The sequence below is a fragment of the Brachionichthys hirsutus genome, unplaced genomic scaffold (genome assembly GCF_040956055.1).
Source record: "Brachionichthys hirsutus isolate HB-005 unplaced genomic scaffold, CSIRO-AGI_Bhir_v1 contig_1421, whole genome shotgun sequence".
Lineage (NCBI taxonomy): Eukaryota > Metazoa > Chordata > Actinopteri > Lophiiformes > Brachionichthyidae > Brachionichthys > Brachionichthys hirsutus.
In genome coordinates, this window is record NW_027180334.1 from 221,424 (window position 1) to 242,732 (window position 21,309).

The following is a 21,309-nucleotide window of genomic DNA, read 5'->3' on the forward strand; positions in this document are numbered from 1 at the left end:
ATGTCTTTCGTGGGTGAAATGTTTGTATTACATTTCTGGGATAAAGAGCGTCTGTGGGAAAAGGTCAGGGTATTTATGACGGTGCGACCTGGAGGGTTAGTTAGATAAGCAGGAGGCAGGTCGCTGACCCTAAAGAAAAGTCCAGAAGGTGTTCATTCATGATAAACTCACCAAGGAAATGAGTTGGTGGAATATCTGGGAGTCGTAAAATATAAATATGTTACTTGGACGGGCCTGAAAGGATATAAAAGCTGAAGAGATCTTGCTGTTGTCAGAAAACACTCTGTGAGTCTTCTCTCCATGCTGTATGTCTGATCTGAGATCCGAGTCATCACACCGAGGCTGGAATTCTTTAGAGAATTAGCAGCTCTCGACATCGAAGCAGGAAGAATTTCCCTGACACTTTCTTCGGGTTATTTACAGAAGAGACCGCCGTTCACGTACAGTTTATTACCAAGATTATTAGATTTCATCTGCTCCTTAATGATTCTCTAAAAGAGTCACTCATGACAAACAGTCACACCTTGAAGAACTTACATTATGAGTAAGTTAAGAATGACAATTTCAAGTGTTTATGTGTAAACAGTCCCAAACAATTTCCATTAAATTAAACTACGGTATGTAAAAATATATATATTAGGATTGTACAGTATATCAGGCTGTGGGCAATGTGTAATAGTATAAAAATGGGTAAAAACCTAAACTTTTCAGGCAAATTCTCACAGGCAGGCTTTTTGTGTCTTTATACCATCCAACTATTGGAGACAATGTTTATCAGATGAAAGCAGCAATGATGCAAGGTGAAGAAATTCTGCGAGGCAACCTTTATTTCCTCCAGCTTCTTCTTTGGGGCTTTGCCTGCTACCCTATCTCCAACCACGCAACCTCTCTCCAACTACCTCTACCTGCCCCTGGCTGGCAGGCAGATAACCTGTAATTCTCCCAACGGCCCGGAGATGAGAGGAGCAGGCTGACTGACTGACTCCTGGGCTTGTCGGGTCTAATTCACAGCCATAGGCCGCAAACTGAGCTTTTTCTTCCTATCGCTACATCTAGCAAACACTCCTTTGCTTCCAACACTTTGGCTTTAGGCTAATGTTCTGCCTCTGTCTGGCTGTCACTTTCTGTTGCTATTGATTTATTTTCTCTTTGTGTTGGTTGCCTTTTTGTCTACCCTCTTGGAGAAGAAGAAGGAAAGAAAAGATTCAGACTAGCAGCATTTTGAAATGTGCATCTCCTGTGTGGTAACAATAAAACAAATGTCAGATGATCAGTCTTGGTTATTCCCTTTAGGGTAAAATCCAAGTAAAACATTTTTTTGGAGAGGTGATGGAAGGGCAAAGAAAAAATTGACATTCTCCATTTTCGTTTTCGGCAAAATCATAATTTGATCTGTTTTTCAAAGTGAAATCTGAAAACGGGGTTTTCAAATTTTAAAATGCAATATTTTTTCCTAACATCAGTCTTGCTCAGATCCAGATGAAATTGTGAGAGGGTAAGATACAGGTCCACACCCTACACGACTGTCAAATTCCATAAACATTGGTCATTAATCAACTAAGATATTGAGGAACAAATTTTGAAGCTCCATTGATTGCAATGTTAACTGAAATTTTAAAGTGATCCAGAATCCAGGATCTCCTCCGGATCATCACCAAAATGCAATAATCTGTTCCTGGTAAGATCCCCAATCTTTCCTGAAAATTGTATCAAGATAGTTCCAGAACATTTCAAGTTATCTTGCTAACAGACAGACAAACAGAAAAACAAACAAACCAATGGCGGTGATTACATTATAAAAACAGACCGTGAATCTTCAGACAGCCCACTTCATTCTCCCCCATAAGTCATCATTCTCCTCAGGGCTGCAGCTCAGGCTATCGCATGACACCCTGCTAATCTGATTGGCTGATCAGAACTGTAAATTAAATCCAGCCAGACACAATTACAATAGGCACAAGTCATTAAGAGAGATTACTTCAGGGAGCGAAGAATGCCGGGGACAGGTGCATAGCTCCGAGTCTGGCAATTACATTTAGGATAGTGTTTGGGTTATCAGTTGCTGGCTATTAAACCAAGTGGCAGGAGAAGGAGGGTGTTGATACAGCTTCAAGTAGGCAACGGCGTAAGATCTTTTTGTGCTAATTAAACGGCAACATCGTTTTACTTATGATATTTCTTGTTTTTGGTCAGCTTCCAGAATCTGCAGCAGATCTTTGATAAAAAAGTCAGATAAAAAAGTGAAAAATCCAAGAGGACCAACTATAATTAGCAACTTTGTTAAGCTCGCATTATTCCCAAGTACTTATTTGAGATCTAATGTTGGAAATCAAAATCAACTCCATCTAAAGCATTTACCTATTTTTATACATTTTATTACATTTTTCAGCATTACACAAAACTAATGACAAATTCAAATGATTAAAAGTCCCGTACAGGCACCAGCAGTCCCCCCCCCCCTCCACCGCACTGCCAGTCACCTGCTGCTCATTCCCACATTGTCTTTGGGCCTTTTTCACAGATGATGTTTTTGTTGAGTCACAGGAGGAAAAAGCACAGGTGTAACTCGTAACAATTAATTACGGCAGAATTATTTTCAGCTGCTTTGGTTTCAGGATCCTCGTGTTATGCAAATTGTGCTGCCGTGGTTCACTAGAATGACTGAGACCAAACAGACCCGTGCTTGATGCCATTAGTAGCATCTGTGGCCTTGGCTACTTTGCTACGGGTGAAACTTGTCTCTTTCCCATTGATTTGGGGGTCGTTCCCTTCCACTGAAGATTTGATAGGAGATGCAAGGGAAATATACAAACAGAGATGAACTGGAGAAACACAATATTAAAGAAAAAGCAATTCAATCTGTCATCTCAAGTCATTTTTCACCAGTATGGCTGTATTAACCGTCCAGTGGCTCTGACATCTCCGTGGAGACGTTTGATTGCTTAAAGTTTCCGCTTGCAGCACTGTCTACATATTGATTTTTAGTGACATCCAATGACAACACAGCAGAACCGAGATAACAAGAAGGTTTCTTAATGACAGTTTTAAATTCAAAGGCCTATGGATCGGCTGTCATAATTATATGACATGATATTGACCACACTGAGGCTCGGCGGCTGGCTTCGCCTATGTTGCCTTGTCACAGATTTGCCTCAGGCTTGTGTGGATTTTCTACACATCCCCCCACTATTGAAACATGCATGTGAGGTTAAGCCTCTGGACCAAGGCACTGCCTTACATCTGGAAATGGTTTCTTGGTGGTGGCAGCCCATTGTGCCACAGGGATGAGTTCAATGCAGAGAAGAACATTTGTATACGTCGTAAGTCATGTGATTGTATTTAAAAAATACGTATTCCTTTCTTTGCACCACATCCTGATTACATTTGTACCAGGTTTCCTATAATTTCTTGCTACAAAATAGAAATCTGGTTTCATGTCTGCCCATTTCTGTTGCCTGACTTCATTTTTCATTTACTATCGCTCTCCGTCTCCACTACCCACTCATCTAATATCGTTTGGATCCTTGCCATTCTAACGACACACCAAAGTTCTTCGTACTGTCACAGAGTAAGCCCTAAAAGAGATGTGCAGGATGAGGAAGCGGCTGTACAGATTTTAGTAGCGCTGCATATACTCGCCGTCCACATCGCCAAGTGGATTTAATCTTTAACTTGGCATTGCTGCACTCAGTGGCCAGAGGAAAGTTTGTTTTCGTGTGACGGGAACAGCGATAACTTCTGCTCTGTGAATGAATCAGTATTCCAAGGAACGATGAGACGTAGGGCCCGATAACAGCCAGAAACAGAGGGAGACAAGTCTTCCCTAGCAAAGCTGAACAAAGATATGCTTTAATCAAATACGTAACTGAGCCCGTTCACAAGGCAGAGACTTCCCCAAGAGGTTCTGCTTTGAGTCAGAGTGAAAGATCAAAGCAGCCAGAGAGAGACAGCGTTTATGTGAAGGTGGTCCTCTACCTCTAAAGTGGGAACGACGTAGTACGTAGTTGGGATTAATGGGGCAGTTCTACAGGACCGGGGATGCAACAGAAGGAAAGATGGCACCGAGCTGCAATCTTCGATGATTTCCGGACCACATCTCATTACACCGCCATTACCCTGGGTCAAGGTGCCTTGATTCCCTACCCTGCGCCCTTCCCTCATGCTGGCATTTCCCTAGTCGACGACTACACAGGGTCATAATTGATTGGTTGGGAAAGAACACATTTCATCACGGTACTTAACTTGCTTGCCTCTGTGACTGTCTCCATAAATGGATCGACAGCAGGGAGAGTTGTGAAACAACCTGAAGATGAGAGGTGTGTGGGTAAACAAATCCAGAATTCATGCAAGCCTGGATTGATCAAATGCTGTACTGATTTGGGGAAGAAATTTGATCATTAATAATTCAATTTTCTAATATGTGTCAATCAATTCAGTACAGTATATTTGATGTCAGCAATATGTGTCAGACTAGATGGGAAGCAAAATATTGGGAATGCTAAAAGATTCTATCCAAAATTTTTGGAACAGCAATATGAGTTCTCTTCTGTGCAGCCGTGAATACCACATAAAATGCTGCTGCTGCTGACAGGGGGACTGCAGAGTTAAGATTGTGGACATCACTATTGTTTGTTTTCCTGCTACAAAGACAAATAATGGAAATATAATCTTACCTTTCAATTTGTCTCACTGCCAGCATTTTTCTCGTCTTCGTATTAGGGCTGCACAATATGGGCCTAAAACCAATATCGCAATATTTTTAGGCTTTATCGCGATACACGATATATATATCTCGATATTCTGATTTCTCCTCTAAATCGCCATATAAATGTTCAACACTTTGAAGCGTAAAATGAGAATATAATGGAATCATTGGAACGTGATGGAGAGCAGTCATGGTTGATTTCTATCATTCACATTGCCGCCATCACTTGCAACTCACTCTGAATCCAAATCCACTATTAATCCAACACTAACGCATCAATAGCTACATTCACATTGAGTGGAATTACTTGCATGTAGCTAAACGTTGGAGCTGCCGCCCAGATTACGACTATTTCTGTTTATTCTATTTCGCCTGTAGCCTGAGGATTTCAGCACACTGGGCTGATTCAGCTGCTCATCGTTTCAGCATTTTATTTCAATGCTGCAGTTTGTGGCTCCCTGATCACAGCTGGTCAAAGACACAACACGAGTCTATCTACCTGTGTTTAGCCCGCTAGGCTGCCTTGCTGTGAGCTGGTGACATCAGGGCTGGTCTGAAACAGGGAAATTACTCAACCCATTACTACAGTGAGTGGTGCACTGGTTCCCAGTCGTAGTATGACAAGGAGACAGCACAGCAGCGATGATGGACACATGTAGAGATGCCATAGCAGTGCGCACAGACACACACACACACACACACACTCACACAAACACGTGGACATACACACAGAGACCATCTCTGGTACTAACAGCTTGCTACCACCGTCAGGGTTCTTCCTGCTTTTCAGAGAACAGATGATGAACCTATTGCGTGGACCTGCCACTGAGAAATGACCAGATACCGCACACACACAACCATTATAATTCAGCCTCTTCTTTTGCTGGTGCTTTTGATTTCAGCTACAGGAGATATTCAATGTGACTGTGATGAATGACCTTTCACATTGTTCAGTTGGAGTGAATGTATGTGCGTATCATACTAAATATCCCTGCAGTTGATAAAGCGCTCTGAATGTGATGTCTGTCTGTGATATAGACAGATGCACACACATGCAGCTTCTGTTCCTTGTCTAAATGGCGGTCGCTCCATCCTCGTCCGTGGTCAAAGCACAAACTGCTCGACTCTTTCATGCAAGACTTGTTTGTTTTTAATAGGAGGTTCGGTGGCAGCAGACATAGAAGATTGTGCATGCGAAAGTGTGTGTGTGTGGTTTTTTTTCCTCCCCACTGTGCTTCAGACGAATAGGGCTTTGATGATATATTCATGCGTTCCAATGACAAATGGCTCCCACCAGGAAGTGTTTTAACATTTAAATGAGGAGCAGGAGGAAACACTGAACCACAACACACAGCTGGAAGTGGATACACACGGGCAAGCTAGAGAGGCACGGAGCGTATCGGCACAAATATGTTAAAGACCAGGACGAGAGCACAACTGCAATCATGCCGCATATAAATACACAGAACCGTCAATACAGTGCACAGAATCTAATGTGAAAGAAAGAGACAGACCGGGGTAAATTGAAGAACAGCTGGAACACAGGTGGGGGATCAGTGAGCAGATGATAATGTGCTGGCCTGCAAAATCAGCAGCTACTGCTGGGAGTTCATATGAACCCATGATCAAGCCCTCTGTCAGGCTGTAACAATATCGTCTCAAACGGAATCACTCCGCTGACCCGACTGTCCAGGCAATGCTGTGCTGGAAGGTTTGGTCATGAAAGCAAAACAGGACCAAACATGAAAGAAAAAAAACGATGTCTAGAAATAATTTACCGAGATGAATGTGAGCGTCACTGAATGCAACCATGCACATGTGATTCGCTCAAGCTTATTCCACAATAACAAAGGAGCAATTAGTTCATTTTATGTCCTTTGCATGTGCAGACTCATTTATGCAAATTATCCATCTTAAGTCCCATGTTTTGCTCAATATTAAAAGGCATACAGGGACTGAGCCGTGTTGCCATAATCGAGAAGAGTATTTATTCTGTATATAACACCTTGATTTAGTTATCATGACTTCTCCAGCCTCTGAAGGCTTGGTGCTTCACTCCCACCTTGTACAAAGTAATGTGATGCCAATGTAAAGTACGCATGGAAGACTGAACATTGAGGGACACTGCTTGAAACCAACTTCTACAGTAAATGGAGTATAAAGGAGGCTTAACATGACCTCTGACTTTGAAATGTACATGAAGACTATTTTCCTTCCTTCCTTCCTTTCACTCACGTTGATCTGCCTTCATCATGTTAACCAGAAGCAACAATCAATTTGGTGGCAACCTTGTAAATTTTACCAAGAACACATTTCCTATTATAATCGAGTACACAAACTCAAATTATCTTAAATTGGGAATGAGATTGCCTGCGACAAAGGACAAAGTAATTTTTTCAGAAACACTTTTACTCTTGCAGTATACCCTGTCGACACTATTGACAGCTTATTTTGTTTCTGACAAACATTTAGTATGTCATAATACTTTAACATATTAATAGAATAGAATAGAAAGCCTTTATTGTCATTGCATAGCGGATATACAACGAATAGCTGTGGGTTCATGTGTAATGAAATATACATAAACTAATTGACAAAATAGGTAACCAGGTAAGTCAATTGAGAACTAATTCTCTTTTTCAATAACAACCTGGACATAAGTTGCAAGCTCCTTACAGAAAAGCCACAAGTTGGGTTTGAACTTGTGACCTTCTTGCTTTGAGGCAATGGTGCTAACCACTGTGCCACTGTGCTACAAACATGTGTATTGTGTGCAGGTCTGTCCTTTATCATCCCCATCCTTTAACATGATCCCATTCTGTTTGACAGTTAATCTTTCCTTTCAGTGTAGTGTAAATATATATTCCTCTGAAGCCTCCATGTAAACTTAAAGATGAAGCTATAAGGTTGGATAAATATCTGGTTAGCAGTCATAAATCATTGTGCAGATCTCTGTGGGGAAGGATCACATTTGTCCTGTGTATGACAGAACAGTCAGCGAAAGAGGTGAGGCAAGCTTTAGTCCCGCCTGTAACATGTATGTATATGTAACAACTATTAAATGGATTTACCTCAACAACGCATAAGCTGTAAACTCATGATCTGCAAAAGTTGACTCCAACAGACTTTGGTCATCTCAAATGTCTTAATTAGATGATTTATCATGATGATTTGTAGATACATTTATGGCTCAGGGAGACTTAAGGCATTTTAATCTCGAGTGGCATCTTGTTCAGCAGATGGGTTGCTTCTTCATATTAGAGAACTTCATATGTTTTTTCCTCCTGCCACAAAAAGGTTCTAATTTCTGGTTTTATGGACTGCTATGAAGTAAGTTGCATATATTTGTGTCCTCCCTCAGGATGGAAGTTAATGGCTTTAGTGGTCCCAGATTGTTCATTTAGTTCCATTATCAGGTCAATTTTGACTTCAAATAATTTGGTTCTTGACCATGTTCCTGGAAAGCAATTGACATTCATTTTTAATTCCATGTTAATTGGCAAATGTTACTTAAAATAAAGGTCAACATTATGTCGCTTGGAAAGACAACTACCAATTATATTTATTAGAATGGCTTTCTATGTCTCTTTAAAGCACATACATAGGTGTTGCAATCAGAATATTAAAAAACTTTCCAAAAACCTCTAGCACAGACGTGTACCCTGCACTGCCTCCTCATAAATGCATAATTTCTCCTCGTCTTCCTCGATTCTTTATGCACTTCATGAACGCTGTATATTGTTACCTGTTATATCCTCTGATGCCCCTTCATTTCTCTTCTTTCTTTGACCCTTTAACTTTCTCCACCTTTTCTCCGATGCCCACTATTACCTCACATCCAATGTTCATCACTCTTAGGTTACCAAACTCCCCAGTACAAGAGTGATAGTCTGCTGCCTGCTAATATAATCTCCCAGCTCCTCTAATAGATCTGTCAGAATCTCCGAAGCACAGGAGAGAGATTGATAGAGAAGAGTGAGAATTACAAAGGGATAAAGAGAAACAGGGACACAGGAAGAGGGATGCAAAAATATATAAAGAGATGCACCAGGGCGCTCAACACTTTCATCTGTGCCTTGGAAAGTAGCAGCTCCACTGACACTGCCAGGCAGCAAGTATATGGCCTCACAGAAAAAGTGTTCCATTAGAACAAGAGCCAGATCCTCAGAGAGAGCCACAGCTCTATCTAGAGCTGCCAAGAGAGAGCTAGAACCAGAGCAAGAGTCTCAGAGAGAGTCAGAGCCAGCTGCCCCAAGACAGCTACAGCCCCCAAGAAAACCAGAGCCAGAGCTAGAACAAGAGAGAGAGATGCAACCAGATCTGGAGCCTGTCCCAAATTCGGTGCTGATACCAGTGCTGGTGCCTATGTCTGAGCTGGTGAGCTGGAACTGAACACCTTGAGAGAGTACAAGCCAGAACCACCAAGATAACCACAGCCACCAACACAGCCAGAGCCAGAACGCCACATAGAGCAACAGCCAGAGATAAAGCCCCTGGTAAAGCAAGAGTAAGAGCTCCAAAGAGACTTGGAGTCTGTCCCAAAGTCAGTGCTGATAGCAATACTGGCGCTGGCTTTCAAGCCAGTGACTGTGTCTGAGCTGGGAGAGAGACCTGGAACCAGGTAAGGAGTAAGGAGGCTTGAGGCAGAACCCTAGAGAAAGCCCGTGTAAATGAGAGAGGAAAGCTGGAACAGAAGCCAGAGCCAGAGCCCCAAGAGAACCAGTGCAGGTACCAGAGATGATGCCCCAGACAGAGCTGAGCTGGAAGAGCTTAGAAGAGCGCACGAGCCAGCACCAGAATTGGTGCCAAATCCAGTGCTGGAGCCCACAAGAGACCTGGACCTGGAACTGGTGCAGAAGCCAGTGCCAGAGCCCTACGACAACCAGACTCAGAGAGTCAGAGCCAGAGGCGACAAACCTGAGAGAGCGGGAAATGGCCTGAGAGCCTGAAAGAGTGAAAGAGAGAGCCTGAAAATAAAAGTGAGTTTGGCCCAATTTGAGCCTGTGAACCCATTTCTTAGGTGATCCAACTATGGACCCACATAGAGAGACTACATGGGTCTAACCCTGTAAAAAAACTACTTTGTATGGGCTTCAAATAAAATATTAATTTTCTGTCCATTCTTAGGTACCCATGTAAACTCAGCATGTGGGTCCCACATTCACTTGTTGCCTGGGTTGTCACCATGGAACAATGTCAATTTTAATGTGGACAGGGTCAGTAACTTCCAAGAACATTGCACAAGCTATCAATAGCGTTTGAATTATGTTAGTGGAACAAAAAAACAGTTACAGTAAAGTATTTACCTGAAGCTCCCATGGATAATTACTGTCTAATTCTAATTAACTTACATCATTTTTATGCACCAGGGTATCTGACACTTACCATTATCTGTAGCGATGAAGACAGCTGTGTACCTGTTGTCACGGACATAAGGAGACTCACGGTCCAGTGGGGCCGAAGTGTTGACAGTTCCTCTAACTGGGTTCACACTGAGCCATCCTGCTGGGTCTCTCAGAACAGCATACCTGAAAGAAAGTCAATTACAAAAGTTAAGTACCAGAACATCCTTCCACAATCCGTAAACAGACAGGATAGACATTTCAATTTTCCATGTTTGTTCCAGGAGAAACTCCACTGAATTAACACTCAGTACTTTCTAAGTCTGTCTGGTGACATGATGATGCCAAGAGTGGCTCCATCCTTTGTGTTAAACTAAACAGCTGCTTTCATCCTGAAGCTCAAAACCGGGGAACAGTTTTCAGAGCAATGCTGGAGGATATTAGACCAATCTGATGGCTGAATGAAATATCAGGGCATTATTGTTCATCCTGATGAATTGTAATTCTTTAGTTTACCGTAGCGCAGGCCCGAATGTAACCAGCTAATGAGTCAGATCCACAGCCCGCCCCTCTTTAAAAGACACTGGAACAGTCCATTAGAGATGTTTAAAGGCCAAATTAGAAAGACAATTAAAAAGTCATTAGGAATATTCAAATCTATTTATACACGGTTATCTTCAAAAAACAGTGAAGACCCAAACAAATTAGTCAACAAATGAGACAGCACACATACACAGCGATCAGAATTATCCTTATTTCACAGCAAAAACACTCACTTTGAACTTGTGCTTAGAGAATCAAGCAAAGTTCATAAGTATTGTGCTTGCCCTGTGAAATAATTGTCAACTCAGCAAGATTATTTGTCAAGATTTCCGCTTGACTGGTGGAAAGTGTCGTGTTGCGATGCAAACACTGTGACCCTAACGTTAGCGGCAGCAGAAAGTTATATTGCTCTTTCCGCTGCAATGCAGCGCTGAACCCTTGGGGGCATAACCGATGTAAAGCTTTGCAGGTTTCCTTTCATTTTCGGTGGGGTTTGGGAGATATTCTTAGGTGTGCAGCAAAATGAATACAGTCAGGGTTCACGGGAAAGACCAGACGAGAGAGTAACTGATTAAAATGTTGAGTATAGGAGATAGTAATGAATAATGTGGGAAAAAAGGGGTCAAGCAACACCTGTGCAAAATGTGATTCCGAAGTGGTTTTAAGTTTAAAGATATTGCTGTAAGTGTGAAGAGAGTGTGAGATATCCATTCCTATCAAACTCTATTATGAAACTCAATTCAGTTAGCGAAAACTTTTATCCCCCTTTACAGATACACAGCAAGTCGGGCATAAGAATGAAGTTCTGCTATTTTAAGTATCAGTGTTCTTCATTGTCAGTTTCCTGCAGTGCACTCCAAATTAGGCAAGTGTGCTTTTACACTTGGACAGCAATGTCAGCATGTTCCAGGAAATTCTAGTATGCATTTCTCTCACTAACTGCTTCTTCTTCCCCTTTTCTGTGACCCTTTTTTTCTCTTCTTTCGCTCCTACGTCTCTTTCTTTATCTTACTGTCATTATCAGTCTCTATGACTTTCGTCTCTCTCTCTCCTGCCAGCGAAATCGTTCCGTGATTGGAGTGTAACTTACTGAGAAGAAGGAGGCGGCATAAAGCCAACGTTTATAGTGTGTTTCCCTCTCAGAGCTGGTAGGGGTGTGTGTGTGAGCAATAGATATGAGAATGTAAATCAAGAGACATGCATTAAATGTACAAGGGACTGTGCCAACTTGTTTGGCCGTTACTGCTGAACACTTGATCCAACTTCACGCCGAGTAAAGCAAGATGGATGGAGCAGGGCAGGGAGACAAGGAAAGGGATCAAGAATGGAGATAAGACAAGGAAGTATAAGAACTGCAAATACAGTAAGTGTGGAATGAAAACTAATTCTCCCTCCTCTCCATTAGAGACTCTTCCCGATGTCCTCTAGGCTCAATCTTCTCCGGTGGTTTCGTCAGAGGTGATGGAGTCCAGCTCCACCCATTCCACTAAATCCTTGCACTCATTGCTCACACTTTAAACAGGTATTATTAAAAACCTGAGTTGACTTGCTGGGCATGTAAAAGCGCTGTCAAAATAAGAGTCAAACTTTTCAAAGCCTTTTACGTGTATTGGTCTAACATTTTGTTTTAACAACAGGTCACAGATATGCCTTCATGGTTTTACTATCGACCCCATGCCTAGTTGTCCCAGTGTGCAACACTTACAAGTGGTGAAAGCATCTGCAAATCATAATCAGCCAATCAATAACAGCAAGTTTTAAAATCTGTCACTTCCTGATTTAATGGAGTCCTTGAGTAGAGCCATACATTCCAGGGCACTAAAGTAAAATTAGCATTATTATTTCACTTTAATTTAACTTATTTTGGTCATTTGCTCTTGTGCTAACTTTAGCTATCTGCTTTCGAACCTTTGACAAAGCTGTCACAAACTGACAAATGGGCTTGGACTCTATATTTCACTTGAGTACAGAAAGAGGGAGTTTAAGAAAAGATAGATGGTAAAGCGTGCACAAACGTCCGTGTAAGATTGTGTTTCTATCATTTGGCTTGGAAGCAACTACACTTGGCAAATGAGTGACTCCATTGTGGTTGTTGACAAAGATCTCAGTCAGCAGCTCAACGCTGGATTTGAACTTGAGCTCAGTTATCCACCTTTCGCCAACCACTGCTCCAAGAAATGTGGAAGAATCATCTGTGTCACACCTGTTCATACCTCTGCTCTGTATCAGCACAGTGCAGCAGGTCTATTCAAGGGAAATGGAAGCGACAGCTCTGAGAAAGGGAGAAGAAAACACTAGCGAATGTTGAATCAATCATCTGTCAGAGAGATTCAGTCGAGGTTTGTCCTTGTGTGCCAGTGAGTGAAGTACGGGAACTTGTAAATGTGCATTGAAGAAAGTGTGCATGAAAATGGGATTTCAAAATGGGCATGTACAGGGAGGTGCGTGCACGCTGTGTGCACGATTACGAAAAGGCTGAGGAGTTCAACCGGTGCCATGTCTTTACAAGAAAAACGAAAAGTAAGGAACGTGTTGCGCAAGTAAATTAAACCAAAGGAACCTGAGAGAGAGAGACAGGAAAGAACAGGTTCCAAGTAAGATAAAAGACTGCAGGAATAATATTTCTGAATGTGGCAATTTCGTTTTTGAAGCTGAGAAGTTGTGTGGAGGTTATGTGATCACCTGCATTTGTCTGACTCTGTCTGCTTGTGAATATAAAAAGTAAATAATAGACTTTGGTGCCATTTCGCAGTGTTGCACGTAGGACTAAGAAAGATTACACTCGTAATTCTATGCAATTTCTTTTTTTTTACACATCCACATGCATACCAGTTAAATATGGCTTCCTGTTACTGTAATTAAATCCCTGTTTTTGGCCTCTGTCTGGAGAAACTGACTTTAGTGATATTATTCGCCCATAATTGTATTTAGGAAGCCACTTCAGCATTATCTCTCCTGTGACAGCAGCATCGCCGACAGATAATCACTACTCTGACTGTTGCTCTTTAAAAATTACCGGCCCTGTGTCGCATCCTAGCTCGCATCAGACCTTGTGCAAGCATGAATATGAATCCAACATTTCAGTCACCTTTTTAGACAAGCTCAAAGAGCTTCAAAAGCTCTCAGTCTTTTCAGCACGTTCATTATTGTAGCTAGGTAAATGTGAAATTCAAAGACTCTCTGCCAACTCTTTTCAATAACTGCATACATTAAATTGAGAGGTTTGAACCCCCCCCCCCCCCCCCCCCCCCCCCGTGTTGATTTAACTTAAACAGTGAGGGGAGCAAAGGAAGGATGGCAGTTTTAAAACCAAAGACAAAGACAAAATGTTGGCCTTATTCATGCGTTGGAGGAACACACAGAAAAATGCAGCTTTGATGCAGGACTTCACAGTCAGAAGGCACACCAACATTGTACGAAGCACATCTATACATAACCATAAAGACTTCGGCATGCTGTTCTCACCGAGTGCAGCATCATTTTTATAAACCGAAGCGTAAAACAACACAGAACAAAAAAATTGCTATTTTTGCAATAAAGGGCAAAAAGCACCTCTTTGCATCCATTAAAAAAACACAACCCTGCAATTAACATAAAGAAAAGCCCCCCCCTTGTTGCTTCTCTTGGCATCTTTTAGGATAGCTTTAATTATTTCCTGGCAGACCGACTATATGACTAAAGGCCCTTCTCTTCATCTCTGTCTCTTTCTCTATCCCACACACTCACACTACCCTGCTTGATCATGCCTATAAACAGCTGCCAGATATAAGAAATAAATCCAAACATCTGATTAGCCTATAATCAGTCCCTCCGTGTCCCGTGATGACAGAAGAAAGATGGAAGGGAAACTGAAGGAGACAAAATTACTAAATGTATTTCTCTCAGCAAGGCGAGATTAAAATGAGAAATCTGCTATTCATATCCTGGGAACTTTCTCTAAGACAGGTTATCCTCTGTGTTCAGATGAAGTAATGCTGCCAGGAGCTACAGAAGCTCTGATGGCTTTGGAGAGGATCGAAGAAGTCATTGCACACTGCTCACGACGCAATAAAAACATCCATGCAATGTTGCATTTTATATAGCACTAGAATAGCACTTTTTTTATTACAATAAAGTGCTATTCTATTCTATTTTGCACTCTATACATTCTTCTCTTAACCAGTTTCTGATGACACAGAACAGGTTTTGAGAACTATTACAAATTTTATACTGACTTACATCATTGTTGAGGCTCAAGGCAAACAATCTATCTAATGTAATATAATCCAATGTAGGTTCCATCGAATATAATAAAGTGTGGCCATAACTATAATATTTCAGGATTTCAACAGATTACATGGAATCTCTGCATTATTTGAGCTTCACTAATGTTTCACCTAAGCAACCATTAAAATTATATTTATAATTAAAGAAAGATAAATGATGCCCCGTCATGCAGTTAAACAGGAACATGTTTTCTCATGTCAAATGTGAATAAAATAAGAGAACAGAAGAGAAGAAGAGAAGGGGGCAGCATAGTGGCGTAGTGGTTAGCACTGTTGCCTCACAGCAGGAAGGTACAGGGTTCGAATCCTACCTATGTATGTTCTCACCCCCAAAAACATGGGTGAATTAGTTACTCCAAATTGTCCGTAGTGTGTGCGTGAATGGTTGCCTGTCTGTGTGGCCCTACGATACGCTGACGGAGTGTCTGAGGTGCAACCCGCCTCTCGCCCAGAGCGAGCTGGGATAGGCTCCAGAAGGCCAAACAGCGAAGCGGAAGAAAATGGATGGACAAAAGACGAGAAGAAGCACAGGAGCAGAGTGGTTGGAGGTAAAATCAAACAACTTGCACTCCACTTTTTTTTTTAGACAAACTTTCAGATAATATCTGCTACTGTGTGTGCATGGTCAATCAAAATTTGGGTTAAATTTTGGATTACCTTTGGAAAAGTTCAGGAAGTGTAATATTGATTTCCCCTTTATGGTCATATTCCCAGTACTTTGTATTCCGGGTGGTTTGCAGAAACCAGCATATTTGACTGGTCTAGCATATTCAAACTGGAATATAATAGAGTAGACCATTCATCATCATCAATAAAAACCCGACTGATGAAAGACTTCCTCCTGGCTGCATTCCAGTATTCCTTCCTAGCCAGTGTGCCTCCCTGGGCTTGTTCCTTGTCATCTTTCTATGATTTCCTGCATTCTCCTTATGAGTCACCTTTCTCATCTCTCAGGAGTAATTTTAGACAGACAGCATGACCCATCACAGGTCAGCATCTCTTTCAGCACCTCTTCTTCACAGACACCCATTCATCTTCCCTCTCTGCCTATCTGTCTCGATCTCGCTCATCATCGCCTCCTCTCTCAAAACTCCCTGCCAGTCTCCATGGCTGACAGTCCAGACCCGTATCTCTCTTCTTCTTTTAACTCCCTTCTCTTTTAACTTTAAAATGGCCAGAGAGAGAAGTGAAGGTAGAAAAGTAAGGGCTGAATAATGGATTACCCAGCACTTTGAGATTCTATATTTTGACAAGCAAGGAGAAGAAAATCTCTCGGTCAAGAGGTGACTGAATCTGAGGATCTCTGACTATGTATGCAGAAATAATATGGTAATGTTTTTACTTCTCCCTGCTTGATGTTTAAAACTTTCTATTTTGCCTGTCTACAACTTCTCCATGCAGCTGAACATCTTAGAGGAAATGTGTACATTATTTATTATGTACAGTTTTTTTTTATTCTCTCCAAAGTTATAACCAAATCTGCATCGATGACATCCTCTGGGACTTCATGCGCTCAAACTATGGTTGCATCTTAGGTCCTTTACCTTCTGTTGAAAACACAGCTTCCTTTTCTCATCAAGCATCAGTTCCTTTCGTGTAAATAGTTATTTGACAAATGATTTGAGTCCTGTCACTGTAAATCAGACCTAATTAAATTTGCAGATATTCTCAATAATATTAATGAGCCTGTCAGAAAGGCACTGGAGCAACATTCAGAGTCAAGTTTGAGATTTGCAAAAACATCAAAACAAACATTCTGTGTAAACTTTCAGTCTAATTTCACTGATCAAATTTACCTTTATATATTTCCTCTATGTTAAGCACGCATTTATCAAACATGGCATGCCTGTAATCAGAGGTTTACTGGGGATACAGTTGCATCAACAACAAGTTCAAAAGTGCCCAGGTGTCGGTCTCTAATCTAAACAGTTATTGCTTTGCTCCGATTCTCTTACAAAATTCCCATAAAACCATCATAGTAGATGCCATGTGAAGCCTTTCCTGTATCAGAAGAAAATACATTGCATCTCTTGAGAGTTAAGAAATAAGATAAAACGGGTAGCGAGGCCATTTGGGCCACTTCAAAGTGTTTGCGATATTTCATGTATTTATAGAAATGTCATACCCTCACAGGTAAATAAACTGTTTCTCGTCAGAATCACGGAAAAGTAAAGGAAAGCTGTTTAATTGTCTGGATGAAGGCGATAGCCCTGAATGACCCTGCTGGGTTCTGGTTGGCTCTCGGCTGGAGGTCCGTTTCTAATTCACCACAGCTTTTGAAGCATATATTCCTGTCGTCTCCATCTTCACACAGAATGACTAATTGTCTTAATTTGACTGATTAGACTTCCAATTAACATTATCATTAATATTGATAGGGATAGTACATTTACTTAAGACATGGTGTTAATGCTGTTATCCCATGTGTCTGTCATCGGATCTTCTTCCGGTCTTTGACAAGAGCAGACGTTCTTTTTTTTCCCTCTCTGCTCTTTTCGTCCTTGCTTGCATTCCTTGTCTCGTCTCGCCTGTCTGCTTTCCAGGACCCGCCGCTTGCTGAGCTCTGGTCTACTAAATTATGGAATTGATTAACTGGTCTCTTAGTGCGATTGATCACATTTTTTCACCCAAGCATGGGACTCCGGGGGAGCCCACCTGTCCAGACGGGACCCACGCAGCAGGCTACGCCATGGACCCTTGGGATAAATGGAGAGTGGTCTGCCTCACGGTCCTATCTGTAGAGGATGTGGAAGATATTTGGCTGTTTGGCTTATTGGCGGTGGGGCATCTGCTAATTGGGACGGGGGTTGCCCTGGTGTACCGGAAAGTCTCCAAGACGGCGGCTTTCAAAGTTCTGGATAAATTGACCATGGATCTAAAAGTGCTCTTCGGTGCTCTGGGGGACCGATCTGGGCAAAGAGCTCAGGGATCAATCCGGGGAGGACCGGCAAAAACTGGATACTATCTTGCGCCAGCAGGTAGAACTGTATCGGCAGATCTCCGGACTGAGTACTGGCTTGGAAGGACTGAAGTCTCGCCTTGGCGAAATGAGGAATAACTGAGGACCAGTTGTATATTTGGATTAAGCTAAATTTTCATTTCGGCCGAATATTGGATCTATTGTGTCTCCAGCCCCCCGCCTCTGAGAGAGTTCTGTACGGCGCCAGGTCCTATCTGTCTATCACAACAATCTAAGGACATTTCTCGGACTTTCCACAAACATGAACTCTCACACACATACACATACGCACACACCCCCCCCTCGACGGCTGGTCTGCTCTGGAAATTTTCCTACTGCAATGTTGCACTGTACTTGTACTGTGTTGACAATGACAAATAAAGCTTTCCATTCCATTTCCATTCCATCCTCAAATCATCTGACATTTCCTTGTTAACAGTCTCGCCACTTTTTCATTCATTCATATTTAAAATACTAAATATTAAATACTTTTTATTGATTTGTCCCTCAGAGGGCAATTTGGTTTACAGCAGTTACAGTCTAACCGTTGTCTGCTGCTGGTCGCCGCATACGCAGGCACCCAGGCAACGTGGGTGAAGTGTCTTGCCTAAGGACACAACGACAGTGCACACTCGTGCCTGAACCGGGAATCGAACCACCACCCTCTCGATTATAGGACAACCCGCTCAACCACTGCGCCATTATCACCACGAATACAGATTTTTTTGGGGTGATGCTAAATTAGGTAAGGGGTGATATCACTTAATTTGACATGGGCCAGATCCAAATAAAGTGATGACATCACATCACTGATGAATGGTGGCTGTATTATAGCCGTTGGAATAGATTTATGGTTTTGGTTTTACTTTAATTTAAATATTGTGACTCTGACATTCATACCAGTCATATAAATGTTTTAAAAAGGGTAATTGTTATATTTTTAAGAGGTTCTGTGTTAAAAATAACATTGATAGTACAGAGGCAGTGAAACAGAAACACAAATACCTTGAAACAGTTACTGTTAGGGTATACTTAGGCTGGTGAAAGCAGCATTGATAATAAGTGAGTTTTGATACACTGGTAATTACAGAAGTATTTGTAAGGCTGAATATGAGTAATAAACTGTGTTTATTCGATATACCAATTCAATATATATATGTAAAAGCATTGTGGAAAATATTGTGGCTGAAAATGATATTGTTTGATTACAAGAAAGTTTGTTTAATAAAGAGACAGAACATCCTGCCGTGAGAAACAATGAAGTTGTCCTGTCTCTTCTGTACCTGCTTCAAAACAGCTTCAAAACAGACACCTTAAATCTGGCACCGGCCACTCATTCCTGAGGCCTGTAACATGTTCTAGTTTTGTTTTGTTTTTATTTTGAGACTTTAGCATTTAAAAATGAGATTGTTTGTAAGTGGGAATCAATATCCCAATTTTCATGGGACCATATTTGTGATGAAATTGCTGCCATACTGTGTTACTGTGTCTTTGATGGTAGTTGTCATCCACGGGTTTCTGGTGAAAATCTGGGACCAGAAGTGTATATTTACTTGCCACTGGTCTTAAATTCTTTGTCCATCTTTGACTAGTATATTCCAGCTATTATGAAGTTAAACCCTTGGCAAATGACAATTTTATGGTAAAAGATTTGACTGGTAATAGCAGGAAAAGCACAAATTTAGTAATTAACATTAATCATGAATCAGCACCATTTAGGCGAGTTAAAAATATGATTAATGTACTTTTTCTATCTTATAATTAAACATTTTTTTTATTTTAATTTTGCTCGCAACAGATTAATTACAGTGTTATTCCTTTTCATTTTTCTCAGTTGTGTTTAAAATATCAAGTAGTGAATGTCAATCCATTAATGTAATAGTTCAATCCCTATTATTTCTCTCCAAATAAAGTCCTATATTTAGAACAGCATCGACTAATTTTCAAGCCTCAAGGCAGCTTCACATTATTTAACAAATTTCATTTTCTGCTGTGATTTCTGTTTGATATGACGCTATTATATCTAGCAGGCGGTTATCTTCCCATAAGGACTCCAAAAGAGATAAATAAGTAGCAAACCTACTCAGGAAACTCAAAATAAAAACGACATTTTAATTTAGAAATACATCTGTTCAGTTTCTTGAGCCAAAGACAAACTTCCTTTTTGTCTGTAGTTGCTTCCAGAGATTCACCATTATGCTTCTTTAAAAATACAAAATCCCCCAATCATCACTGCACAATCTTCCAAGTGGCTGCTTTCCAAAGTACCCCCAGTATTGGGAAAAGTTTCATTCTCCTACTGATCACTGAAGAATTTACACAAAAAAAATAATAATAACAAAGTTGAAGTTTCCTTAAAAACATTTTAAGACATTATGATCAATATATGGTATGTTGATGGAGCCCAGCATGTTTTTCATGATGTCTTATTGGGGATTGTTGTATCTGTATGTATGTTTTTTCCACTCATGTGAGTGCATCTATGTGAACCACACAACAAAACAATTTTACCTCTTTCCCAAGTGAGTCAGAGGAATTCATTCTGTTATGATGTTCAGTGAAAACACAACATTGATACTTGAGTCTTGCGCCGGTGGGATTTGCCTCAGAGCAATAGCAGGAAGTGGGTTGCTGAAGGACAGGCAGATAAGCGGTATTCAGGACTGAATCAACTTGAATAACTAAACTGTTTTCTCCTTTAATCTTTTTTGGTGGAAACCTTTTCTGCCAAGGCTCTCTTCATTCAAGGATAATGTGATGCATGAAGTCGGAAACAGACAGCTGCGCTTTTATCTTTTATATTCCTGCCTCTTCATATTTAATGTATGTGATATCAACTGACTCTTCAAATTAAATATATATTTGGGATGAGGGCACTGCTGATTTCATATGCCTAAGTCAAATAAATTATTCACCTTGTTTCTCCCGAAGCGTGGCACCGAACAGCAATGCCCACCGGTTGCTCGTAATATAAACTGTATGTCTGCAACTGTCATATGTATTGTCTTCAGTACAACTGAAATATATGGACACTGTTTTTGTCGAGGAGGGTTATTTCGTAGACTAAGGTTTTGGTGGCATTATGGCTAAATTACTCAGTTTGTTCCAGGTCAAATGTGCAGTAGCATAATTTCATGACTGTGACTACATGTCATATTCTTTTGTTTTGTCCTGCCACATTTGTCACAAGATGTAGAGCACTGTACTTTCCTGTTATCAAGGGAAACCCAAGTAATCCAGGCATCTAATCTGATTTTGAGCACTGAAGAAATATGCTGCCAAACTGCTGCGGGAGTGCGTGAAATTGGGATTGTTGAGAAGTCTTGTTGAGATTTGCATACTTCATAAACTGCACAAAAGTGCACAAGTTCAATCTATGCTCATAATTTGTTCTTTCAAAATGTTTCTCACATTTATGTTTGCTTTTGTGGCACAAGGATTGATATTAAAGGAAGTTCCAATCACTGAATCAGGATATAACGGCTGTCAAGGTTG

At 41.0% G+C, this 21,309-nt stretch overlaps 1 protein-coding gene across 1 annotated transcript in view; it reads right to left on the reverse strand.

Annotated features, from left to right (window-relative positions):
* LOC137913549 (cadherin-13-like) overlaps positions 1-21,309 on the reverse strand; it is a 126,559-nt gene that overhangs the window by 6,453 nt on the left and 98,797 nt on the right. The window contains exon 12 of the mRNA XM_068757193.1: positions 10,091-10,233. Within this exon, the coding sequence (XP_068613294.1) occupies positions 10,091-10,233 (143 nt within the window). The remainder of the gene's footprint in view (positions 1-10,090; positions 10,234-21,309) is intronic.